Below are 26,762 nucleotides of genomic sequence, written 5' to 3'. Positions count from 1 at the left end.
TTGCTGGCCATGTACCTGCCCTTTCACTTTCCCTTTTCCAAGCTGCTTCTGATAAAGGCAGCATGGTTGCAAGGCAAAGTTTTCTGAAATAAGAGTGAGAAGGAAACAGGAAAGGGCGGGATACCGTTTTTCTTCCGCATTATCTTGCATTAAAGGGACAGTCTCGTGCCCCCGGCCCCTCTCATAAAGTGTACCATTCTATTGCCCTTTGTTGAAAATGGAATACTGCAAATTCACCCGACAAAGCACGTCACGGTTATTGCAAGGCATGCCGCGATCTGTGTTGGCAACAATAAGAAAGGCTACGTCGCCCCGCGGGAAGTCCGTGATAGGATACAGATATCGTCTGCTTCAGCGCGCTCTAGTGCACAGGCGTGAGCAGACGACTTTCAGAAGTGAGTGGGGACCGCGGCAAGTCTTGTACATTTTCTCTCAGTTCTCATGCAAAAAACGCACATTTTAAGAAGTGGCCCACATGGTGGTTTAGAACAACTATGTTAATCCTCAGAGACAAGTTATAAGTCGCAGGACAACCCCACCCAAAATCACAAATCTAAAGTCGTCGGCCATCGGCGCACGCGGTCGCATTACAGCTCCGACCAAAAATATATTACGTGCGCTTCCATTACAATCCCCGTTGTACACTGATCATGTTTCGAAGTGAAGTGTCGATGACGACGTACATGGAGAAGGAGTGCGTGTTTATTCAAAAACCACATTAAATACTCGCGGAAAGAAAACGCGTGACTTAGCTTCCAAGGTGGTGGTGGTGGTGGTGGTGGTGGTGAAAGGGCTTGCCGTTGTCGGCCTCACGTATGTGGGCAACGTCACGACTGACGCCCTGGGGAAATGTGCGTCCTGGGCCGACTTCTAGGGGAACTGTGCCGACATATGTCTTAAAGCGTCTGAGGAAAACCCAGGAAAACCCCCAGACAGCACAGCCGGCACCGGGATTCGAACCCGGGTACCTCCCAGTCTCGACGTGACAGGGCTAGCTTCCAAGTCTCCGATTGTGCGCCACATTATCGGAGACCCCACAGCCAATGCACGGGCTACATTCTCCGCTCGCGGAGATATATGTCTGAGTGTCCCCATTTCGAGAGCAAAGGGGATAACTCAACCCAAGGTCCCTCTGCGGGTTCCAATTGCTATGACAACGGCGACGTACCCGCAGGCCGACGTCATGCGTGACGTTGCATGAGATTGAACGCAGGTTTCATCGTCTGCTACTACAGCACGTTTCGACAGTTTCCTCGAAAACGACTTGGTTATTCTGAATGAAACTTTGACAGTTGTATGTGTATAGTATCCGTGAAGATAGTTTTGGCTAAGTTTCGGAATCGCCCTGGCTGCACGAGAGCGCGGAAAACTGAGCTCGGCCGACAATTTGCGCGCCTCGAAATGACAGTTTTTTGCAATTTTTTTTTCTTTTTTGAGCAATTACCAAAGTAATAGGAAATGTATTTTGCAATGCTATGGGGTAAATCCGACGTGCGCTTTCTGTTTCTGTCAAAAAACGTGAGGTTGACTTCGCAAATTTCGGATATCAACTGGGAAAAATCAATTTCTCGCGAACTAAATTCGATAAAAGTGCTCAGAAGTAATGTCAAAATCTCCCCCGAGATAAATAGCGTTGAACCCATAACGTTCAGACAAGTAAATTTTTTAATACGAATTTTTATGTTCCACTTGATCCACTATTTCTGCTTCATCCCTCTCTGGGTTTCTCCTTGACTCCAAAATTTGTCTCCATCGCTCTCATACCCGATCTTTCGCTTTTTTTCACCATCGTGTAGAACCAAAGTGCCAAAATAACGCCACACTTCTCTCGCCACACATCCTTATTTCCATTTTTTTATTTGGATGCTTCATAATAAAGAACAGCGATATCCTTTTCAGAAGCGGTGACCACCACGGTAATGGTGGTGATGGAACTGGTGGTGGTGGTGCTGATGAAGGGGCTCGCCGTTGTCGGCCTCCCAGGGGTGGGCAACGTCACGACTGACGCCCTGGGGGAATGGATGTGATTGAACTACTTGCCTTAGTCGGCCACGCTTAATGCAATGAGAAATATGGGCTAGGGAGCCTCCATGGGTTGCATGCGGCTTCTCCGCTAATATGGGCAATCGCAAAGCGACCTCTCGAGCAGAGCACATAAGTGAATTAAATTTCCCGCGCCTCTGGAAACTGCGCATCGTGCAGCAGGGCTAGCGGCGGCGGCGGAAGACAGAGAACCTCCCTCGGCGGAAGCGGCGGCTCGGCGGCCTATCCTTCGCTGGTCGTTCGACGTAGATGAAGTAGATAAAACTTGATAACACATTTATTTGGCGATTTCCTTATCACCATGTGGTTAGATAATGCTCGCGTATTGTGGTTGACTTTTATTCCTTCGCGGCTCCGACGCGGACGCCGGCCACACTGCCTTCGGCGCTGAGGTTCGACCTGACGAAACGCGGTGTTTTTTGTATGTGTGAGTGAATTTGCCTTTCTTTACGTCTCCCGGTTGTTGCGATTCTGCATGCAAGTTAGAACTATTTTCCCATTGGTTTCATGGGCTCGCCATTTTCAGTGATGTCTGACATTGAGTTTGGTGATCGAGTAGCAAGTTCCAGCTCAACGAGGAACACAAAATCGCATCAAACAAGGAATTCAATGTATCACTCTGATCACTCAGACGACTCTCCGGACGACATTGTGAGCACCTGCTGTGTTTTGTGTTGTGTAAAGCATGATATGTCATACTGGAGTCGCAGAGAGACGTTTACATTACGAATAGTAGTAAATACGTGTATGTATTGCAGGATGAAACTTCAAGCATTGGCAGTACGTCAACCGCCGATAACACATCCCGCAGTGATACACCCACAAATCGTGTGCGAAGAGGCAGAGGACGCAAAGGGCGGAACAGGCGTTGCAAGCTAGCTTATAAATTTTCCACTTTCATAAAGGTACTTGCTGTATTGCTCAGAAAACCGCCCATGCATCCAAAGATTGTTCACCACAACTGAACTGCTCCCTGTAGTAGTTTTGAATGCATCAGCTATGTGAATTCCAACTGTAGTTTTGCAACAGGAGGTTTTCAACGTTCATTACCTTGTACTCTCCTGTGGCACTTACATGTCTGTGCTGGTACTGACACTGTAGTAGCCGACATACCAGGTGCGATCAAAAAGTTATGAGACTAGTTCTGTAGCACAATTAGAGATGGCACCACAGGGATGAGCACACAGAAGTTTATGTCAATGACCTTAGTTTGTTCTTATGCTGGTTGCTGTGCTACACATGGTTTTGTGACCACATGAACAAGAGCCATTGCGATTTCAGTATGGAGTGCAAGCTGGAGCGGAAAGCAAACATTGGATTCTGCATCAAACGCGGCAAACCTGCGAAGAGACATTTGAGATGATCCAGCAGGCTTATGAAAAGGAGTTGTGCAAAGTGTTCTTAGTTGCACTCGTGCTTCAAGAGAGGCAGAACATCGTTGGAAGACGAGGAGAGGCCAGGGAGGCCATGCACGAGCACAACCCCCGAAAATGTCAATGTGATAAGGGAACTGTGCACGAGGACAATAGAAGAACCATTCGGGACATTGCTGATATCGTCGATGTGTCATGTGGCACAGTGCAGGGAATCCTCGCATCTGTTTTAGGCATGCACCACATTGCACCAAAATTTGTGCCGAGGACCCAGACCCCTGAACAGAAACTCGCATTTTTTCTTCGCAAACTCGTGACAGAAACTCAGCAGTTGTGGGTCACAGCAGAATACTGTAGAAGTGGTTTTTTCTGCGTGGAAAATATTTTTGCTTTTTATATATGCGGCGTTCTAGGTCATTCCCTTTCTTCTCCTCACAGACATGGGAGGAAAATTCCTGTACAATGGCCTTTAGGGACCAATGACCATGCAGAAGGCCACAGTACTGGCCGTGTGCAGGTCAGCCAATTCATTTTAGCAGTTCTCATTCATTATCACTCGGGGCACTGAACAGTTGGGCTGAGATGTCATACTATCATACAGGCTGGTTCGAGACGGCTGGGCAAGGCATGTAGCGGCTTCGTGGTATAGTGGTATAGATGTACAGTGCAATGCGTTTGTAGGGGTAACAAAAGCGTGATCAATTTTCATTTCTTTGCATCTTGCCTGATGGGATAAAATAATATTCGGCTTGCTTAAACTACCTATGCTGCATGGAGTAGAATGGGTCAAGGTAGCCACGGTACAGCGTCGAGTGCCGCACGATTTTCGCCCTCATGTGGCCAGAGTTATTCGCGGGAACTTAAATTCGCGAGTTTGTAGGAATGCGCGAAAAAAACGCTTCTACAGTAATCACCATTTTTCACACTCCCTACTCGCCGGTTATGGCCCCCTGCGACTTCTTCGTCTTCCCAACGATGACGCTTAGGCTAAAGGGTCACCATTTTGAAACTGTGAACGAGGTCAAGTGTGAATCGCAGAAGGTGCTGGACGTGCTCCGAGAATAGGGCTTCCGAGGAGGGAAAAGTGCTGGGAGCTGTGTATCTGTGCACAAGGGGACTTATTTGAGGGTGATAATAACCAAACTTAAAGTAGATACTTGCCTTCCTATACGCCTCGTCTCGGAACTTTTTGATTCCACCTCGTACTTTCTAAGTCAATCGTAAAAATATGCATAGTTTTTATTCAGTGGCATTTACTAGGGAACTTGTAAGCTTACGTGTTTATAAAAGGTGTCCACCAACCTGGAAAACCGGGAATTATCGGGGAAATTTTGATGTGACTGGAAAAGTCGGTGGATTGTCAGGTAAACTGCCAAAAAGCAGCTGAAGACAGGAAAAATTGCAGACCAGTGCAGGCACCAAGTTCGGTTTCGTCAGGGAATTCGTTTGAAATGGTCGGTGAAAACATCGAAAAGTCAGGGAATTTGAAGGCTGAAGGAATTTGAGGCTTGCAATATGAGTTTGGTGCTACCACTGCAATGTGTGGTCTGCCACTAATATACGTCCTTACTTTGGCTGCTGGCCGAACACGACAAAGCAATATTCATTGAGTTCCGCATGTTTCGGGAAAACCCAACGTGGAACCCAACATCATGTTCCACGGTTACGAGAACAGTTGTCATGAAAATCTACTCGATGGTTTCGGGCATGATTTGCTGGTTGCAGGGTTTCTTGACTTGCATCACAGCTGCAAAGAACCATTTCAGTTAGCTCGCATATTTTTCAGGAGGATCACGGACAACCACTATTTGGTGTGCAGTTTAACCCACATTTAAAGGATGGATTATACATATTTGCTGCCGTAGGAAGTAATCGAGTGAGTGTACCACGTTGATTCGTCAAGCACTCTACGGCCTCATTGTTGACCTGTAGCTCGGTGCCTAATTTTTCCTCATCAAATATATCTTCATTGCAGGTTACAATTTATGAATGCTTGGAGAGCAGCAGTGTGAAGTTGTTGCAGTCGTACTCCGACCCTGATGTATCCTATCACGCATGCTCTTAGTAATAGAAATTGAAAACATAGCATTTTAAAGCTTTTTACGAATACAAGTTTGACTCGTAATTTGTACTTTTTACCTTTCTTGTGTGCGATTTTTCTTTTCTTTTCTTTTTTTTTTTCCACTAAAGGGCTACCAACTCACATTGAAAACTTGGAAATGAAATGAAACTAGACAACTTTCCATTCCCCTTGTGCTATGTAGCAGTATAGTCAAATGTAAATTCGTGTCAAGCTATGTAAATGTGAACCTACGTGGACCTACACATCAAACTTGGCACACTCCTTTGCTACATTTTCTGGCTACACTTTATTGCGGCACTATTGGTAGAACTCTAAGGAACCTTGACTATGTAAAAAAACAAGCAAGAAGAAAACTTCTACACCTGCGCTTGGTCCTACGATGATGTTTCCGGCGTTCCACTTCTAGCTGTAGCTGGATCGAGGGGAATTATCAGAATTATCAGCCCAGCCCTCATGAAGTGCCTGAAGGTGCGGTTGTCTGCTCATCTAATATTATAACCACATTGTGCAACTATTGTCTTTATCTCACAGTTTGTACAAAAGATGCGGTTACTTTCTCATTTCAGCACTACGTAGGTCATGGCAATGCTGTAAATGAGCTTAGGTTTCACCCTCATGATGTCAATTTATTGTTATCTGTTAGCAAAGGTGAGCCATTTTTCTAATCTTGAATGCAGCCATGTCAGTGTCTCATGTTGCTACAGGAGTTTCAGTGTGTTGTTTAAAACCATCATCGTCCCATCATTCCAATTGTACGAAATTAGTTACAGCACATGCATCTCCTGCTAATCTTTATCAGATCACACACTGCGACTGTGGAATATAAAGACAGATCAGTGCATCTCTATCTTCGGTGGTGTTGAAGGACATCGTGACGAAGTGCTAAGTGCAGTAAGTTTGCGATAAGTTTGCAGTACAGTCACTATATAATAGTGACTGTAGTTTGCAGCATGTGTATCTGTTGGGTTCCACTCACCTTTGTTGTTTTTATAGGACTTTGACCTGCTAGGTCAGAAAATCATGTCGTGCGGCATGGACCATTCACTGAAACTGTGGAAATTGGACAATGCGACATTCAGACAGGCCATAAAGGACTCTTATCATTACGATGCGAGCAAATCAGATCGGTGAGCAACTTTCTACAAGCTGCTTTTAGGAGAGATTCATCTGTGAATCAGTCAGGACCAGGCATATTGAAGATGCTCCAACACAGAATTTCATTTCATGTATTGCCACTTAATACTGCTACTTAGACACAGTTCATAATAAAGGGTACCAGGAACAACAGTTTAGCTATTGACTTGCCAATTATTTGGAGCTTGTGGTTCTTGCATGCGTCATGTTTGGCAATAATTTCAGCTTCGGTCAAAAGAGCAGTGCTTTGCATACAGGGGTCTATAAAAGTCTTTAAATGTCTCGGAAGTCCACTTCCTGATTTTGTTCTCAGTTTACCAAGACCAGCTTCCAGTGCCGCTTCGCATAGTGCAGCGACTCGATCAGCAAGGGTATTAGCCCTTCAGCTGAACAAGCTGCTGAACTGAATCATATGCAAATTTTTTGTGACCTTTCTTCTTCTCAAACTTATGTTGTTCTCAAACTTTCTCAAACTTGTTCATACTGGCAAAGCTTGCAAAGAGTAATAATATGTGGTAAACATAACAATTAGGACTTCATTACAACACAGTCAAATGAATACTCATATGTTAGTTCTCACATTTTCCTGTATAAATTATGATGCAGGCCTTTCAACACAGTGAGGCAGCATTACCCGGATTTTACTACAAGAGACATCCACAGAAACTATGTGGACTGTGTACGATGGTTGGGGAACTTTGTGCTTTCAAAGGTATGTCATCGTATATCATCACGTTATCTTGCGTAATGGGCGTTACAACACATACTTGTTTTGTGCAGTCGTGCGAGAATGCCATTGTGTGCTGGAAGCCTGGCCTCCTCGAACAATTGGATGTCAAGCGTACGGACACTAATGTGACAGTGTTGCATAGGTTTGATTACAAGGAGTGTAATATCTGGTTCATGAGATTCTCCATGGATTTTGAACAAAAGGTAATCAACACTAACAAGCTATATATACAATAAGTGCATTGCTTTTTGTACATTTCGAGCTGGCTTAAAAGTGATGCGTGTCTATAAAATGCGAGGAACATACCTTTATTAGCGGAGAGCTTTGTAGCTTCAAAAGTGATCTAGGAAGATTCCTGGTAGTGAAGCTTTATCGGTTCACGAAACAGAAGCAGAAGTGCAGCAGCTGCTAAGCACTGTTCCATTTTCAAATATGAGGCACAAAGTTTGTTTATACATCCATCCATCCATCCATCCATCCATCCATCCATCCATCCATCCATCTTGTACCATCTCATCTGTACCAGCAGTCCCATCAAAATGGGACTGCTGTACCAGCTTTACGTGGCAAGCCTGAGCATAATAACTCTAGTTTTGAAGTCTTCATCTGAGTTTAGTCCATTTGAATTTGAAGCTAGGCTTCATTACTACCTGCTTTTTATTTCCAAGATATTGGCTCTCGGCAACCAAGTTGGCAAAACATTTGTCTGGGACATCGATGTAGATGACCCAACAACATGCAGGTAATACCCTCTTCTGTTCTTTATTGGGTTGGTTTACTAGAATTTTGCTAGTAATGGAAATAAATAAACAGCAACGATTCTTCGTGAGGGAATGTGTATGCCCGCGGTGAGGGCAAGGTCGTGCTGGAGAAGAATACAAAAAGGGGAAAGCAAGCAGGGAGGGGGGAACCAGTGGTGTAGCGGAAAATGTGGTACTATTACGAAAAGATTGGGGTGTGCTTCGAACAGAGACTATACAGCGATTTCATAAAAAAAAGCAATTGGGAAGGCATGATGACAGTTGTAAATAAATGAGTTTCTCAAAATGGGACTGCTCGTAACATAGCATGTCAGCATTTTATTTCTGAGCATAAGCTTTGAAGCACTCCTGCCATATGTTTCAAGCCCCAAGTGCTTGTCATCTGCTCTCGTGCACCCAGATGAGATGGGAGTGCAAAAAATTTGCTAGTGTCTGACACTCCAGAGTGTGCTGATGACTTGTGTGTTGCGTTACGTGAATGGAATCGTAAACACTTGCTCTTCAGAGAACCTACCCACCCATCCCCATTCATCGAAGAGTAGTTATGTTTCACACCAGTGAGAGATACAGTACACACATTCATTTATTTAATTTTCATTATTTATATAAATTTATAATTAACAAAATATATAATTAATAAAATATAATAAAAAATAATGTATATGCTTAATAATATATATATTATAATATTTATAATTAATAAAAATAAATAATTAAACACTATTTTATAAATTTCATTATTTAATTCACTACCACCATGAGAGTGTCACAGTGCCTTTGACTTAAATCACCACAGAAAATGTTCACTCAGTTCTAGCATGTCAAACTTCAGCAAAAGTGTAACGCAACAGAAACATCTTGTTGCGCAGTATTTACCGGTTATGTATACTTTTTATAGACTTCTCTTCAGATAAACAGATAAAACATTGAAACTACTGTGTTCATTAGGTACCTGATGAAAGCTTGTATCATAATAAACACAGTTGTTTCAATGTTTTATCCTTTTATCACTTGCATTGACTGTACTTCACTCAGTCTTGGCATTCTCTTGAGTGAACTGCACTGTTGAACGCTTCGTTCCCCTGCGTCCACCATTGACAATCGCCGGGTGCTAACACCTTCCGTTCCCTGCAGGAGCACTGTCTTGGCCCACCCTAAATGTGCAAGTCCTATCCGCCAAACCAATCTCAACAGAGATGGCAGCATTCTGCTTTGTATATGTGACGATGCCACAATCTGGCGTTGGGACAGGGTTGTTCGCTGATTTTTATGTACGTGCCATGCTGCCACACAGTCAAGTGTTCATTTTCATTGTCACTTTTTAATTCAATGTATATGTTGATGTCTGTAAGAGTTGTGATATGAGCAATTTAAAAATAAAGCCATTTTACAATTAATTACAATTTTAATTATCACTATATTTCTACTAGTAGCGAACAGTACTCATCCCTTCTCCTTGGTTTTCTCAGATGTTGAGTCGGCAGGTGATGCACTTTCGTTTGTACGCGTTTCGTTACTCTTTCCAGCACTTACCATCTGTCTCATGCTAGTTATTCCCAATATCTGTTTGCCTAACAGAGGTAGATCCACTTTTGGTACATGCACCTTGTAGACCCTGAAGTATTTCAGTATATCTTCAACATCCTGCTTCTTCAGGGAGAACTGCATTGCCAGCGCCTCTGCAGACCATTTTTGTGGATCCATCGCAGCATCAGAAATCATTTGTGTTGCGTGTCGTAGCGTTATTCTGCCACTTGGAGTAACTGCTGGTTCATGATACCCGAATTCTGGTTGTGGCGGGGACTTGGAGATGTGCGGAAGGGGCCTTGTTGATTTGCCTGCCGGTGGGACCGTGCCCTGGGTCTCCTCAGGCTGTGGAAAATCGCAATGGGAAAGGGTCACTGGAAGTGTCTTAGACCATGAAATAAATGTTTTATGGAAACTCTGAATCGCTTTAGGAAATGTAGCATCTTGTTTCACGAAGCTTTGTGCTGTTGTCTCTCTTATGAATCAAGAATGTTGGAAGCTGCATCTTTGTTGAAGTAGTGATGGATCCATGGGGGATCCAAAACGTCAGTTTATACATTCGATTTCCCTCTCTCCCCTTCACACTACGCGCTCCGACAATGGCCCAAACTGAGGGTATGGATCCACCTGTATGTTGAAGTAAACAGTATTGTAACATTTACTCATTTTGTCACGAATCAATGAGAGAGAGAGACAAAGAGAATAGAGAAATATCACTATGCTTCAGGTTAACCTTGTCCGTTCTTATTTGGCTCACAGAACCTCTTGACAATTTCAGCATCCGTGAGCAACACAAGCCATTTGGAAAAGTTACGTAGAACAGAGGAGTCAGAGACATCTTCAAGTCTAATTTTCTAAAGCATAGCTCTTACTGGGTTCAAGTTTCATTGAAAACTTTTGGAAAAATGCGTTCAATATCGATTTCTGCAAGATCGTTGCATTCGTTGAAAACCTCTGAAAGGCTGGCAAGAATAAGCCGGCAAGATTCTACCGGAAACTTCATGGATGCTCACGCAATTCTCACCTGCACATCTGAGGAAACGACCTTAACGCCCTTTAGTCGTTCGAGGTGATCAGGTTTTTCACCTAAAATCTCGGGCACACTTGCTGCTTTTGCTGCAAACTTCGCCTCTGTAGGATGTCTTGGAGCCGCCTTCGGTTTCTCCGACGATATTATTCTGTGCGCTCGATTTTCTACATTAAAGTCCCTGATAGGGCGAAGCAGGAACGCTGCTATACGATTGCCCATCACATAAATGCATATATAAGAAATAGAATTCTGTTATTAACCGTGAAACTGGCGCAAAGCCTCAAAAGAGCACGGTAGAGAACGAAAACGGCCATACAACTCACTCACGTTCCAATTCGTGAGGGTTGCGGTATCAACGTCCGCCATTTGTAATGAGGGCAAATGCAGGCGACCATGCGACAGCCGGCGGTCGCTTCAGGAAACATCGTCTTTTAGTGCTTTCCTGGCTTTCCGATTGACGTTGCATAGCAACGAAATCATAAACAAGTCGTGTGCGTGCTTTAGTAGTGCGCATGGCTACGAAATTGAGAAAATAACAAATCAGTAGCGCTTGGTATATTTTGTGCGAAATGGCAACCGCGGTTGAAGCCATTCGCGTGATCCCTCCGGATGACGATGACCTGTATTCTGGTTACAATGAATTTCACCCGTCATTGGACACAAATGTGAGTCCTTCGCTGATACATGTCACTCGAGCTGCACTAAAAAAATGAGCCCTTTTACATCTTAGCAGGTGCATTAGCGAGATTATCTTGTATACTGTACCGGATAACATTACCGGTGGCGGAACCTGTAGTGATGTGCGCTATTATTGCGAATACTTATACGTCTTTGGTTCAGAATAATACAAAAGAGCACTAAAAATGCGGGAGACATGCGAGCGTGGCTATGATCCTTTAGAGTTCCTGTTACGAGGGAAAAAAAGAAGGCCGGCAGTGGACCTGAGCAAAGATTACAAACAACTCTTTCGCTGAACTTGGGGGAACCATGGATGACGATCGAGAAACCGACATACGCGCATTACGTTGCCATAGGCTTTATGCGATTCTTCGGCAGTGATTTCCCCAGAAATTCACTGCTGGGGGGGGGGGGGGGGGGTGAAGGTTCCACCTACGGATTTTTTAGACACGGAAAGAATCGTAGCACAATGGTGACATATCTGCACAGCTTTCCCGTTTTATTTGTACATGTTATTACATTAGAACACAGTACAGTAGAATACAGATTCATCATGAACGGCATTTCAACATTAAGATGTATAATCACACGACCGGCAAAGAAAAAAGCCTAGCACATTGTCTCACGAAGCTCAATGAACACCTAGCAATCAACGATGAAAACCTTAGACGAAAAAAAGCAGAAAGATTGAGTTGGGCGCAAATGGTTCTTGATGATCGAGCACATTGAGTTTGCGTGCCCGCACGCATTTTTGCTCGTATATGCGCGGAATATATGCATTGAACAGTCACTTTCAAATTATTTTGGAGAAATGCATGGTACGATGATCTGCTGCATGACTGTGGTCCTACAGCCCAAGTTTACCGTACAGGATGTAATTCGCTGCGCCGGACTCACTACCAGAACGTGTTGGTGGCAGAGCTGGGTGGGGTTACCTGAGAAATTTCAGGGGGGGGGGGTGCAAAAATGCAGGGAGGGTGTACACCCCCCCCCCCCCTGAGGGGGGTGTAGGGAAATCCCTGTGCTTCGGTGCTCACAAATACAATTTCACTTTAGTTTCGGAATCGAAATAGACTCTAATACGCCGTCCACCTCGCTTGTTATCTTCTTCTTCTTCCACCACTAGGTAGGCTTGTTATCTTATGAGGTCTCGAAAAGAATGTGAGGAACTCTAGAGCTCACGTCACGCGCTCTACGTGTCATATACATTCATTGTTCTTGTGGAATTCGATGCAGCCCAAAAAAATAAAATTCGCTGCTCACATAAGAAATAATAAGAATCACTGAAATTGTGTATTGCATCCTGCCCCTTTAGAGCTTGGTGCAAGACGAGGGATTTCAGCAGGCTGTGGAGACTAGCTATGGACGAAGACCACCGGTAAGTTTCACACCATGTGGCTGCAGCATTGCGACTGGATGGATGTTTGTGTCTATAGAGTCATTAAACTCTATTTGTGAAGATATAGTTAATATGCTTGATATTCAGTCGTTTGGTGAGTATACAAGTACCTACTCATTCTTTCACAGACAACCACAACTGGCAGACTACAAGTCGGATATGTCGGGACAAGCATCGGGGTAAGGAACACTCGTTGATGAATTGTGGCTATAGGATGCTCAAGAGCAATGTAATTTCTGAAGCATACGCTGCTCGCTCGTCTATGAGCTTTTCTCAAGACAACAACATTCCAAGCACTTAAGACAAAATTTCGCCCGTACGTCTTATTATTCAGTGGTGCGCGTTGCAGCGAATGTCAAGCTTCGCTGGTATTTCTGTGCTTCCACAGTGACCTTAGGAAATGAATTAGAAAAAGTGTAATGTGTTACATCCCTTCAACGTGAATTTCGAAAAGCTATCCGAAAAAGGTCATGCCGTGAAAATTGGTCCACTATTTGTCGAAAGGCAATGCAAAGTTTGCCCCGTAGGATATGCATGGGACCGCGCAGACGCCTGCAACGTACTACGGTTTGCTATACGTGCGCAGCTGATTGTCAGTGAACAAATGACAAACCACGTCCAGTAGCGGACAGACCTCATTTTGTCGAGATGTCGTAGCGCGGAACCCACTACTGGACTTCTGTGCTGGAAGACAGCTGGATAGAGTTTGTCAGTCGTTGCAGTGGTTGCTAATAGACCTCTCACTGTTTGTAAACAAATGACGTCATAATGTTCGACAGCGCCACCAATTTGGTAGAGTTGAATTACGCTCGAAGCTAGGGGCGAACAAGGTCTTCAGGGGATTACGATGGTCCCTCAAAGGGACGCGACCTTCGGTCCTACTTTTATTTCAGTAGGAGGCAGTGAGTAAGTGGTGGAACCCAGCCCTCCCCTTCCGACTTGTTTCGGTTTCAATCTGTCTACCAACGTCATGATGACGTTTCTCGGGTAAAGGTTTATTGATGTGCAACGTAATAGCTAAGGCCTAACTAGGCAAAGGCAAGAGGATAAGGCAATTTGCAGATATTCCAATTTGCGAATGTTTTTTTTTAATGCCGTGTTAGAGCCGCGAAGCAACTGTGGCTGTGTGGCAACAGACGAGGTCAGATGGAGATTGGACAGCCGGAAGGAGGGGGGGGGGGGGGTTAGTATGCGTCCTGGGCCGACTTGAGGGGGTGCCGACATTTGTGTGGAAAGTCTGCCGGAAAACCCAGGGAAAACCTCACACAGCACAGCCCGTGCAGGGATTCGAACCCGCGTCACCTCCCAGTCTCGGCGATAAAAGCCTTTATGTAGTATAGTATGGGAGTAGTCTATATCCTTTTCGTCGCAAATGGAATTGGTACATAATGTGGTATGGTAGTGCGTGCTTGTTGCAGCCTGTGTAACTCATCAACGAAAGGAATATGGTGTCAGCACTCGTAGTACGCGTGTCTTACACTGCGGTATTCTTCTAGTTCTTGTCGATACCCCGGGAGTACATCATATAGCACCACGTGATATTGGACAAGTTCTGCTTGGACAAATATTGGCCAATTGACGGTTCGCTGTGTGGGCGCAAATCGGGAGCTCTTATTCAGCCAGCATTTCCGTACAGTAGAAACAAAGCAAACAAGAACGCCGTGCAAACATTTGCAGATGCGTGGACAGACTTCTGCGGCACCGCCGTCTCGCCTGGGCACAGGCAGGCAGCCTGGGTTGGCCCGCCCTATGACTGCTGTCAGAGGTGCAGGGTATTCCTCGGCAGGAGGAAGGGGTAAGCTATACATTTGCTCTTATAGACATCAACTTCCGTTAAGCACAATGAACTGATATCCGTGTCCGCAGCGCAAGCAGGTATATTCGATCCTTCGACCCAAGCTAAGGCAATCGTCTCACCACTACAAAAAGAGAATGCAAGGTTCGTAGCACGTTCCATTTCCTTCGCCTTCGTTTTTGGTCAAGGGTTTGTACATACATATATACCTTATTGAATGGTAACCATTGCACATGAAACAGCATGGACGCAAGCAAGCTGGTGGATAACGTTTATGAAAGCCTGAGCTTCGACGATACGAGAACATGGATGGCACAGGCACAGCTCTTGCGTTCTTCCACGCGAACAGGGACTTCTTTTTTCCTCCTCGTTTTCCCAGGCGGCTTCATGTTCATATTTTTGTGGGCCTTTATTTGCCATATTTCCACAGGGCGAAATGATGAATTAAATGTCATACTCCTCGTATTCCCTTGATGAATCCTACTTCAAATAGTATCCACAGCGTAAAGCTATTGAATTTAGTTTGCCAAGACAATTTTTTTGCAGTCCCGAAGATCGTATCAGGTTGATGGAGAAGGCAGTCATCGAGATTGTCGAGGAGAGTTGCATCTTAGCGTCAAAGCAAGATTATAAACGGGTACGTATATTGACATGCATAAAAGCTTATGACTTAGAAGTTGAACGTCCCTACTTCTCCTTTGCGTATGCGGTACTCGAAACGGTGATCCCAACTAGCCCCAACACATGTGTGTTTCCAGGCCCTTGAAAAGGCCAAAGAGGGCCACGTAAAAGAGAAAGCACTGTCCAGGCAGCGCGAGCAACAGGCAACGGATATGGCTGCAAACCTTGATCTCATGTACTGCGTAAGTACGAAAAGAAAAACAGATACCATGTGTTCCAAGACCTGACGTGTTCATAGGACTAGAAAGTACCACGTGTTCTCAACGACATCCCAGATGCTATAAGAGAGCCTCCTATGTCTTCGCAGTAAAAAAAAGAGAGGTTTAGGCGAGGTACAAGACACGTTTCCGTTCTAACAACAGGTGCAGTTCAACCTCGCAGTTCAGTACACCAGGAACGAAATGTACAACGAAGCTCTCAACACTTACCAAGTTATCGTCAAAAACAAAGCGTTCTCAAACGTCGGTAAGCTGTACGTTGTGCTCCTTCAAAAATAACAGGAGCTGTTGCATGCCGCGTTCCCAAGGCGCACCGCTTCTGGGCGGCGCACGCTGCAGTGCACCAAATGAACAATTCCTTAAAAAATAAGTGTAAGAAATAAATTGATCGATTGATTGAATACCATTTTGAAATTATCTCAGGCCGGCTCAAGGTGAATATGGGCAATATATATTTTCAACAAGGCAACTATCCACGTGCAATCAAGTTCTATCGCATGGCCTTGGACCAAGTTCCGAATACACACAAGGATATGAGGTGAGGTTGAGGTACTGTGATGGAGGCATATCAAAGAACTGCTGAATGCGATATATACTACCAGAAAGATAAAAATGCGTGAGAGTATTCCAATAAAACAGTAAAGGGTTCAGCCCTTCAACACGAGGGGCTTGAACCCTGTGTCGGGGACGCGGTGTCCATGAAGAAGTGTCTCGCGGTCGCCGGAGCACTTTTAAAGCGGTAGCTTTATAGGGCCCCCAACGTCAAGAGCCTTGTAGGTCCGTCCGTAACAGTTGTGGGGAGAGAAGGAAGGGAGGTAGAATAAGTTACAATGGCACAGAAACGAGTGCGAGCTTCCGAAGATCACGACCGCAAGATGGCGCTATAAAGCTACCGCGTTTAAAGCGACTAACGCATCCGGAAATGTGTGTATGAGATCGATACGGTAATGTTCGGCACCGCTACACGGTCGATAGCCCCCTATACCCAAGAAACACTCAAAGTGACGTAATCATGACGTTGGTACACATAGCGAAACCGAAACAACGCGGACGGAGAACGCCGCCGTGTCACACAAGCCGCATTCCTTCACGAAGGTCACGACTCCGGAGTTGCTTCCTTGTATTAACGGTACACACAAATGGGTTCGTTTTCAGTCGCTTCGGTGTCTCCACAAACATGCTCTTCGCGTTCCCTGTCCACTGGGGAAAGAAAAGAAGGCTCCACCAAAGGTTTGCGTCGTCTCGAAAGTCATTGTCGTAATGCTCTGCGGAATGTGGTTGTTAGTACGGCTCAGTTCGCGCTTGCTTTGTAGAGAAATACTAGGTGTACTCCGAGGAAAACACACTCATGAGGCCCTGGAGCATAGAGCCCCGTAGCCATCTTTAGAATGGGCTACCCAAAAGGGACTGGAGCAGAACAAGACCATACAACTAATAATATGTGAGAAATTACACAACAATCATAGAACACCAAATCATATATTTGTTGTGGCTGTTATTGATTTTCTACTATAGTAGTTCCGCTCTACCAAGTTGACGGCGCTGTTGTACCACCTGACGTCATCTGTTTGTAAACAGGGAGAGGTCTATTGGCCAAGTTGCTCTTCCGAGAACAGCTTACATATTAAATAAACGAGTTTTAAAGATTCGCGCTCCCTCTGCAGCTAAGGAAGCCCAAGCGATAGGAACATCATGATGACGTAAGCCAGGCACACGAATGGGAGCGCAGCGCAGGCGATTCTCTCCGAGCTCGTCTCTTCGCGTTCGCACCGCAATGTAGTGAGTGTAAAGTCCTCGGTAAATACTCCGACTTTCGCTCGCCAGTGTAAGTTCTGACGCGACCGCGCGGGACACGGTGTTACGATCCTGGCTGTGCGAACACGTCCGACGATAACCCCAAAGTGACATTCCACAAGTCGCGATCACAGACTCTCCGCGACCTAGCAGATGCCGTCCCACCCTCCCTCCGGTCGCCAAAGGCCCTCCGGATGCTCCCTGATTGGACTTGTCCGAGTGACGCTGTCTCCGATTTCCAGAGAGGGAGTTCTGGCATACTCTCAGCATCCGTCTTCTGCTCTTGCCATGCATTACGTCAATTTCACCACTCCACTAATCCGCGTCGGATTTTCGGCGTTATTGCTGTAATGAACGAGGAGTAAATATGCACCATAGTTTCGAAATCGACGGAGAAATACGACCAAAATGTGAAAATGATGAAGCCATTTTTTTTCTTCTTCTTGAGGATATGGACATGAGTCTATAGGCAAGGGGCGTAAGTCAGTGAAGAGATATTGAGGCGCTCTAGAGACAAAAGTCTTGACCTCCTGTATAAAGGACTATGCTAGCCATTGAAGTTTTTCTAGGTCTGAATCTTATACTGTGCTACTCCTTAGGATCAAGATAATGAAGAACATTGGCTTGGCCTTTGTCCGAATGACACAAATTGCAGACGCTATAACTTCCTTTGAGTACATCATGGCTGAGAAGGCGGATTTCCGGTCAGCCCTTCACCTCATTATCTGCCAATACGCACTTGGGGATCGCGACAAGACGAAGCGTTGCTTCCTGAAGCTTCTCGACGTTCCGTTAGAGCACGCTGATGAGGACAAGTATACAGCTCCGTCAGTAAGTAACATTAACATTAAATGCAGCAGTGTGTCCCACACAACTATACTTCGGGACAAGTGAACTTGTACAAGCCGACTCCATTCACAAGTCTAAAGACGACTGTGATTGGCTTGGGTGGGCGCATGACGCCTCCGAGTCATAACGTAGTGCGCTCGCATGCTTCAAACTATTGCTTTACACTGATCATAAAGGAGATATACCTCTGATTGGTTTCGTTGTCTCGGAGTATAGGTCAGTTTTTAATATTACAGCCAACCTTTAATAGTATAGTTGCAAGTACACGGGTTTCGGGGCACGCGGGCATCCCATTAATATCTGACTAAAGCCATCTAACATACAGCGGATACATTACGATACAATGTTTTAACTGAAACGCACGAGTATTAGCTGCAGGGTGAATAACAGAAGACGACGCGCAAAGACAACAGTGACAAGGCCGAAAGCTTCGTTGCTCCAACCTTCGACTTAATTAGTTCGGAATTGGTAATGAATTACTAAAAGAAGGGCCCGCGCACACATATCGCGATAGGCTATCACACGAGTGTCCTTATACGAACCTTATTCACCTGTACACAAGTATCCTTAATTGCAGGACGACCCTCAAGCGAACTTGTATTTTGAGGCCATCAGGAACGACGCATTACAAAAGATTGAACAGAGAAGGTAAAAACTGTTAGGGAGCTGCCTTCATAATAGTAATAACAGTACAGACGGCACCAATATAATACCGACACCTCGATTGCCCAGCTGTTTTTTTTTTTACATTGACTCGGCTCTGCAGTACCTGACCTTTGTTCTGGTCTTATTTTCCCGTGACAAGAGCAATCACCTGCTTAGCACAGTCCTATCTTACTGGTGCCTGCTGTATTATTTGCTCGTGATCACCGAGCCTTCAACAAATTGCAATTTGCTATGTATCGAGGTCTGATTGGAGTTTGTGGAAAATACACAGAAAACAGGAGGCCGAGTGGAGCATCCTGACAGCAGCCAAGCTGATCGCTCCGGTCATTAGCAGTTCTTTCTCCGAGGGCTACGAGTGGTACGTGTAGTTTCTGCGTACGACGACCTCCACGGTATAGAAATCAACAAAGTCCTGATATTGCGCAGGTGCGTGGAACAGATCAAAGCATCTCCATATGCAGAAATCGCAAACGACCTCGAGATTAGCAAAGCGGTCACGTACCTACGGAAACGTGAATTTGCACAGGTCCGTAGATGTTTTCATTACTTTACACAGCAGATCTGTGATAGATCAGTGTGTGATCAATTTCGTGGTTGTTTTCCTTTTTTGTTTGTTTTCCTGTTTCTTCGTTTCTTTCTTTTTTATTTTTCTTTCTTCGCTGGGAATAGCAAGCCGCCGTAGCGCAGGCTACCTTTCCCTCCTTTTTTTTTAATTTAATAAACATATTCCCCCCAGTGATAGATAGTGCTCATGAGGGGTTTCCCTCGGCTGTCTCGTTTAGAAGAAAATGTATATGCAGTTTTTCTTTCTGCCACTGGCGGCGGGCAACCTGAGTTCGCAAACCCGCTCCGCTGAGCAAGACGGCGAGCGGAGCGGAATGCGTCGCTCTAGAAACCCGCTCCCAGCTGAGCGTTGTGCGCATGCGCAGTTGTGCTATCGCTCGCCTGCTGAGCGGAGTGAGACATAAACACGTTCAGATAACCGCCTGTTAGTGGTATCGCAGGGCTTCAAACAAGAAGGTCTGTTGTTAGGAGGAGTTGGGTAAGGACTATTATGCTACACAGCGGAATTGCGTGGTTAACGTGGATGGTTACAAGAGATCCCCCCCCCCCCCCCCACGGCACCGCAACTGCATAACATGTAACTCTCAAGAAACATGCGCAAACCCTTGGGCGTTACAAGACCCTTTTGCTTTCCTTCAGGCGATTGAAACGCTAAAAATGTTTGAAAAGAAAGACACTAAGGTGGCCAGTACAGCAGCAACTAACCTATCCTTCCTGTATTTCTTGGTGAGTCCTGCTTTTGGCGGTCTATCTGCTCTTGAGCGTGCTAGTGTTCAACATATACGCTATGTGTAATTTTACACTTTGCACTATTTGTAGTGTATACACTAATTTTACACTATAATACACTATGTGTAATTGTAAATTTAGCAAAACGACGTAGCTCAAGCTGACAAATATGCTGAGCAAGCCATCATGGCCGACAGATACAATGCCGGGGGTGAGGCGCACGTCTGACTTCACTTCTGTGAATCTTGCTGTGAATCTGTGGAGTACAAGGACTGATGAACACGAATATCTCTTCTTAGCCCTGGTTAACAAGGGTAACTGCTGTTTTGCCAACAATCAACTGGAACGTGCTGTACAGTACTACAGAGAGAGCCTCGCGACCGAAGCCAGCTGCGTAGAAGCTCTTTACAACTTAGGTAAACGTTTGCTTTGGTACAGCGGGTTTCTTGACCTCCCTTATTGTTCTACTGACAGCCATATGGTACTGAATTTCGATATTCGGACCCACAGCAATCACTGACTGCGACCGCAGCGACCTCTGTTACTACTTTCCTTCCCACAGGGGTAACATACCAAAAGCTTGGAACATTGGAAGAGGCCTTAGAGTGTTTCTACAAACTACGGGCCATTATCACGACTTACCCTCAGGTTGTGTACCAGATTGGAAGGACGTATCCTTGCCATAAAACATCCGAGTATACGATGCGGAACGTGGACCTTACAAAGATCGCGATACCGTACATTGTTTACGGTACATTACGGTACGGTACATTGGTACAGTACCGTGATTTCGCGCGCGTGGGCCACTTTGTAACGGAACGTGAACATACATGGACACTGTTAAGCACGCGAACGCAATGCCGTTCTTCAAGAAGAAAGAAAAGAGAGGAAGTCCGTACAACCATATACTGTTGGGACCTAACCGACGACTAGATCTGTATCGCGACCAGTGGCGTAGCCACGGGGGGGCTCGGGGGGGCTCAAGCCCCCCCTACCTGCCACGGGCCGACCCACGCAAACCGTGCAAATCCGAGGAGAAAATGCTATATGGGCGGGGAGGGGGAGTGGGGGGGGGGGGGGACCAATGTGACGATCGCGAAAGTTCTTGCAGTTCCTGGCGTCTATCTACATTTTTAAATGATTTTCTAAGTATGAGCCTTTCAAAATACTTCCATTCTGGAATCTGGTAACACGGCCTCATGACAGCCTAAACGTAATCACATTGTGAACGTTCAAACCAATATTATGCTAGAGTTGCATCTCCTATCTTGCGGTATGCCCAAGTATGTTTGAGGAGGCGCACCCAGTATCAGCGGGGGGGGGGGGGGGGTCGGAACTGGGGCTGGTATTCGTATCGAGCCCCCCCCCCTACCTTGGAGGTCTGGCTACGCCACTGATCGCGACGTATAAGGCTATACCAATTATCATCATAAACGAATCATCAAATTAACTAACGACTCTTATCGAATTTGCATGGTCAGAACGATAGGCAGTCCAACTGCAGTGATTCAGGCAGACCTTAATTTGTAATGCGGTGAGATGTACCGCCTGCAATGCACAAGCTTCAGCACTCTGGGACAAACTCTGCTAACATTGTATAGCATTTTTTTGCTTTCTAACGCCTTGTATTCCTATACCTCACGCGTATTACACCTTATTTCGAACAACAGCTACGAACTTATGAAGGACATGGACCAAGCAATGGAATGGTAACACCAAGATTACTATTATCTTTTCCCAACACTCCTCTTCCCGGTGGGGGCTTTCAGAGTGTAAAGCTACTACCCAAGCCGCACTATGTACTGAAAGTCGAGTGCAATAGGGGTGGACGGGTAGGTGGAAGGCCTTGAACAGGCTCGTGCAACTAAAGGGTATTGATAAGACACATACCGACCACCCCTACTGCACTCGACTTTCAGTACATTGTGCTGCTTGGGTAGAGATGCCACGTCGGTGGATGCTCTTATATGTGCTCGTACTCGGTATCACCATCTTATCGTTTGTTTACCCTACTGGATGGCGTTGCAACAGGTACCAGCAGCTGGTGACCTTGATGCCCACAGATCCACACCTGCTGGCGAAGATAGGGGAGATGTGCGACTTGCAAGGAGACAAACAGATGGCCTTCCAATACCACTCAGATGTAAGCGCGAAGAATCAGTTCACTACTAATAGTGCCTGCCGATTGTACACTGCTAGAAAACACGGTGTTTAGAGTCGAAAAAAAAAAAAAAACTAAGACTAATGGAGCATCCAGGTATCTCGTTCCCTTGTCATAACGAGGGACTCATCCATTCCTACTGCTTCCGTAAGCACGTCACCTCTCCCGCTGTACCCTTTGCTTTAAAACATGAAACACGTACGGGTTCGTATCGATGCAAAGGACTCTGTTCTACATCTGTCCAGCATAAGAATTGTCGAAGTCTCAGTCCCGAAATGTCACTGTCCCTTTGGACGTATACAAGGAAGAATATTATACATGACGTTATGCAAATCCTCCAGCTCAATTCGCGTCCATTTTTCATTTTTTTTTCTTTTTTTTTCTTTTTTTTTTTGTATGGTGCGCTTTCCTCAGAACACGACTTATTATGATCCATCCACAGGCCGAAATAAAGCGCGATTCGTGTGTTGAATGTTAATCTTTTACTTTCTGCACGCAGTCCTATAGGTACTTCCCGTCCAACATCGAGATCATAGAATGGCTTGGAGCATATTACATTGAGACCCAGCTATTTGAGAAGGCTGCCAAATACTTCGAGAGGGCGGCCGTTATCCAGTGAGCTCGAGTGTTCATCCACTCAAACATATTCCTGTAGACTGGAGAAACGTTCACTACCTACAGACCTGAGAAAAACATTTGCACGTTGCAGGCCGAATCAAGTCAAGTGGCAGCTCATGGTAGCCAGCTGCCACAGGAGAAGTGGAAGTTATCAGAATGCCCTCCAGACATATAAGGATATCCACAGAAAGTTTCCGGAGAATACAGAATGTAAGACACTTTCGGCAAGGTGCAAGCTGTGCCTCATTGGCTCCTCTAACAAAATTTCTGATATCCCCAGAAAAGTGAAAGTATATAGCTTTGTTTCTTCATCTTGTGTCGCGCTTTAGACGAGGAGAAGCTTCGACATGCATCCTCTTTGTTTTAGATTCTACTTGGCCTTAGTGATGTCACGCACAGAAAAAGAAAGGTAAGGGCCCGCTTGCACCCGTGCTGATGAAATTCCTCAGTGCCGTCGCTTTGCCATCGCTCTCCGCACGAGCAGCGTTGAGGACAGTAGCGCGTGCCTGAAGCACTGATGAGGATACTGAGGATGCCACTGAGGAATCTCCTCAACGTTCGTGCAAGCTGGCCCAGGTCCCTTCAGCGGAAGCTCATCCTACTTCTTTCGGAGCTTTGTCTCCGACACCTGAATGTTCTTGCTTCTATTATCGGGATCGACATGGAAGTACGACCACTTGGACCAATCGTTTATTGATGAAAAGCGTAGCTAGCACACGAAAAATTATCGACATACGGCACAGTGAAGCATCCTGATGTTTCGTAGTTTTCGAGACGTGTTATTTTTGTCCTGTTTTGTAAGGTCTGAGATTCCTGGTGAGGCTTACGAGCGACATGGGCCTTGCCGATGCAGAGGAGTATGCGGTAAGGCTCAGAAAAGCTGAAAAGGCTAAAGAGCTCAGGGAACAGGTACGGACTACGGACACATTATACTCTCTCCATACACGTCCCCTCAGATTATACTTAGGGTTCTTCGTTTTCCGGTTAAGCCTGATTTTTCACGATAGTCCCCCCCCCCCCCCCCCCCCCCCCGAAGAAGGTTTCAAGTTTTCAAGAATTCGTGTAAAACCCGATATCTACCCGAAATCCGTGCGGTCCTTCAATTTGTCATTCTATAGGTAAATCGTCGGAAAAGTGAATCATAATATCAGCAAAGAGAGCTATTTGTGACAACCTATTTGTCCTCCTTTTATGCCGTCCTGTAGGAGTCAAAGACTAGCTTTTGTGGAGCTCGGGCAAGTGTTTGAATACCGCGTTCGTTCACTCTCCCAGTTCCGAGCACAAATATAAAGATTGTTGTTTCTCGTCCCAGTGTCACAGCAGTGGCTTGTTTCATCATATGCTTTTCGTTTCACCCGAATATTCCCCGATGATATAACAAAGAGAGATCGTAGCGCCCGATTTCTTCCCGAATTCTCGTGTGTACATAGCACCCGATTCCTCCCCCCCCCCCCCCCCCCCCCCCGAATTTGAAAAATCATAAAACCTGAAAACGAAGAACCCTAATTATGCTGGGGAAATTAGCATTGACTAAACGAACGCTATTTACAGAGGTCAAATAGTGGCAGCAGGAGCGGCAGTCGGAGAGGAAGCAGCAGACTGTCACGGGAGAGCTCTGCAAACAGCAGTAAGCGTTAGTTACGGTTAGTCAAACAAACCGGTCGGGTTCAATATGAAAGAGAGTTGTACAGCCGGTAAACGCCAGAGTTCCAATAGAGTTTAATCCAGGAACGCTGCTTGGGTGCCCCAATCTATGAATCACTATGAGCAATATTATGGTAAATAAGGTAAGGGCAGGAGAATCACCGATCGTGAATTTCGCTAGAAAATATTGGTTGGACATTAGTAAGAAAAACGGATCAACTTTCGCCCGTTCTGTACTCAGGGGCAGAGTAGAACGCTAGAACGCAGGATGTTCGGTCCAGCAACGGCAAGATGGTATATCACGCTATAGAGTGCTCCGTGTGCCAAGCACAGGCAAAGACTTGAGTATTGGGTAACTGGAGGTATGCTAAGCCGACCATCCCGATATTTGTGCATATATAGTTTCATTGTGGATATGCTAATGGAGAGCGGGGAATCCACTCACCACAACAACAGATACAGCATATCGTTGTCTAATTACTTTTTTTTAGCTATCCTTGCATAATAATTTATGTTTCCGCTTTGATAACAACTCACATTTCTCTATCGAAACGGGTATGCAAGTGCTTGTCAGGCCAAGTCTTGAAAGGAGAATATTATGATTCGGTGGTGCTGAGAACAATCCCCTCTATAGATATGTCTGGAAGTGAACAGCCAGTACGAAATATGAAGACACAAGGAACACCGTCTGCAAGATCTCAAGGGAGCAACCGCCTCCACATACCAGTATTGGAAGGCGACGAGTCATATGAAACTACACAAAAAGCGATAGGTAAGTCTATGTAAGGTAAGGTACTGTAAGCACACAGTCTCCGGCCGCACGCTTGCACCATACAAGGCACGCAGCCATATCTATGTGGCCACGTCCACGTCAGACGAGGTAGCACATCTAACATCGTACAGGGTACATCGTACATCAGTCGCACATCGTAACAGCCTCAGGGAACTGTTTTTGTTCCCTTCAAGTGTCTTGTATTGGCTGTTGGATAGTGATTGGGATGTTGGCCTTGAGCTGATTGCCAAATTAGTGGGTGAAGTCAAGTTCGAGTAGCAAAAGCTCAGTTTGTCATGAGAATGGCGTACCTGGTTGTGTATATATACGGGTTGGGCCATGGCCTGCTATAGACAGTGTTTCCTCCTTTTGTCAGCTTTCGAGACCTTGTAAGCGAACCTTAAAACGCACACACACAATGGTCATATGTGTATGGAATTCCGTTGTCTGCTTATACATAGATGCATCGTACGAAGACCCCCTTGGACCACTGGAGCAACGACCACGAACCGCTGCACGCAGAAGGGATGTTGCCGCAGACGATGAATTCGATAATGAAGTACTAGGGGAGGACCTGCTTCCTGAATAGTAGGCATGAACGAACATGCTCGGATCAGCGTGAGGGAAAAGGTGAAACCTTATACTGCCGTGCGCATTTTAGCACAGAATAAAACTCATTTCTGCTCTTACTGTGCTTTGCAAAGCAAAAAAAAAAAAAAAAAACAGTTCTAGCCAGTTTTGAAAATCATTTCATCCCAATCAAAGTGCACCTCCGACTCGTGCCACGAATGTCTAATCTGTGGCCGCACTGGTGGCCATTTGTAAACAACGCGACTGCTGTTGCTGTGCGTCGTTTTGTAATGTAATCCAACATTCTTGCACAAAAACAAGTAAGTTTGCAAATGTGGTCACGTACAGCTGGCCACGATGCGATAACGACACCGGTGCTTACACATATCGCTCACCCGATGTGATGCACTCAGACTTCGGAGGAGTAAGCTATACCATGAGCACTTGCGAAACAGGTTACACTCGTGTAATCATTTCGTACAGGCTGGGAAATGTCGGCCAGAAAGCGAGATATAAGCAATATCACATGACCTGAAAAAATGATGTTATCTAACACGTGCGACCACGGCAAGATACGCGATTCTGCCACAAGCGACCGCTTGAGGGTGGTTACAAACATAGCGGGTGTCGGACATCCCTGTGACTGGACCGGACTATACACGTTCTGCGAAATATGCGGTAAGCCTGGCCAGTGTGCTCGGTTTTATGCATCAAGGGGAAGGGGGGAGAGGAATACGATGATGCATGAGAATGGGGTAGCGTGCAATCGTTTTTGCTCTGGGATTTTAGTGGCCCCGCAGAACTACAACCCCCTAGAACACGAGCGATTTTACAAAGAATAGCATTTGTCGCAGAGCGATAACCTAACGGGCCTAGGCCTGGTGGGAGGGAAATGGCGGCTTTGCTGGTTTCGCGGAGCCAAGCAAGGTCGAGCCAAGCGGTT

At 45.6% G+C, this 26,762-nt stretch overlaps 4 protein-coding genes across 5 annotated transcripts in view; 3 read left to right on the top strand and 1 right to left on the bottom strand.

Annotated features, from left to right (window-relative positions):
• The first annotated feature begins 2,209 nt into the window (after positions 1–2,209).
• On the top strand, positions 2,210–9,521 carry LOC135401136 (polycomb protein eed-like). Of its 2 annotated transcripts, XM_064633342.1 has the most exons (13): positions 2,210–2,470; positions 2,570–2,694; positions 2,802–2,948; positions 5,203–5,292; positions 5,392–5,457; positions 5,842–5,967; positions 6,066–6,147; positions 6,299–6,390; positions 6,493–6,626; positions 7,240–7,345; positions 7,414–7,566; positions 8,032–8,105; positions 9,259–9,521. In XM_064633342.1, the coding sequence occupies exons 1-13, from the start codon at positions 2,467–2,469 to the stop codon at positions 9,386–9,388; spliced, it is 1,329 nt and encodes a 442-aa protein (XP_064489412.1). In that variant the 5' UTR covers positions 2,210–2,466; the 3' UTR covers positions 9,389–9,521. The 2 variants fall into 2 exon arrangements, with proteins under 2 accessions (XP_064489412.1, XP_064489411.1); XM_064633341.1 differs by having other exon boundaries at positions 2,210–2,694.
• On the bottom strand, positions 9,510–11,055 carry LOC135401137 (protein NDUFAF4 homolog). The gene is made up of 2 exons (XM_064633343.1): positions 10,676–11,055; positions 9,510–9,996 (listed from the first exon to the last, which is right to left on the bottom strand). Exons 1-2 carry the CDS (start codon positions 10,898–10,900, stop codon positions 9,568–9,570), a joined length of 654 nt encoding a protein of 217 aa, XP_064489413.1. The 5' UTR covers positions 10,901–11,055; the 3' UTR covers positions 9,510–9,567.
• A 195-nt stretch (positions 11,056–11,250) lies between these two features.
• Positions 11,251–25,932, top strand: LOC135401135 (intraflagellar transport protein 88 homolog). The gene is made up of 25 exons (XM_064633340.1): positions 11,251–11,346; positions 12,675–12,737; positions 12,887–12,937; positions 14,436–14,553; positions 14,625–14,697; positions 15,100–15,190; positions 15,312–15,416; positions 15,597–15,699; positions 15,876–15,990; positions 17,846–18,077; positions 18,673–18,743; positions 19,033–19,119; positions 19,188–19,287; positions 19,965–20,051; positions 20,196–20,265; positions 20,354–20,470; positions 20,617–20,725; positions 21,725–21,763; positions 22,086–22,197; positions 22,715–22,830; positions 22,925–23,043; positions 23,636–23,742; positions 24,385–24,460; positions 25,112–25,249; positions 25,711–25,932. The coding sequence occupies exons 1-25, from the start codon at positions 11,251–11,253 to the stop codon at positions 25,836–25,838; spliced, it is 2,523 nt and encodes an 840-aa protein (XP_064489410.1). The 3' UTR covers positions 25,839–25,932.
• Positions 25,933–26,397: 465 nt separating this feature from the next.
• Positions 26,398–26,762, top strand: part of LOC135401134 (uncharacterized) — a 29,791-nt gene continuing 29,426 nt past the window's right edge. The window contains exon 1 of the mRNA XM_064633339.1: positions 26,398–26,497. Coding sequence (XP_064489409.1) covers positions 26,493–26,497 — 5 coding nt within the window. The 5' untranslated portion in view covers positions 26,398–26,492. The remainder of the gene's footprint in view (positions 26,498–26,762) is intronic.

The sequence above is a fragment of the Ornithodoros turicata genome, chromosome 7 (genome assembly GCF_037126465.1).
Source record: "Ornithodoros turicata isolate Travis chromosome 7, ASM3712646v1, whole genome shotgun sequence".
Taxonomy (NCBI): Eukaryota; Metazoa; Arthropoda; class Arachnida; order Ixodida; family Argasidae; genus Ornithodoros; species Ornithodoros turicata.
Note: the sequence above shows the minus strand (reverse complement) of the source record. Positions and strands in the feature narration are given on the sequence as shown.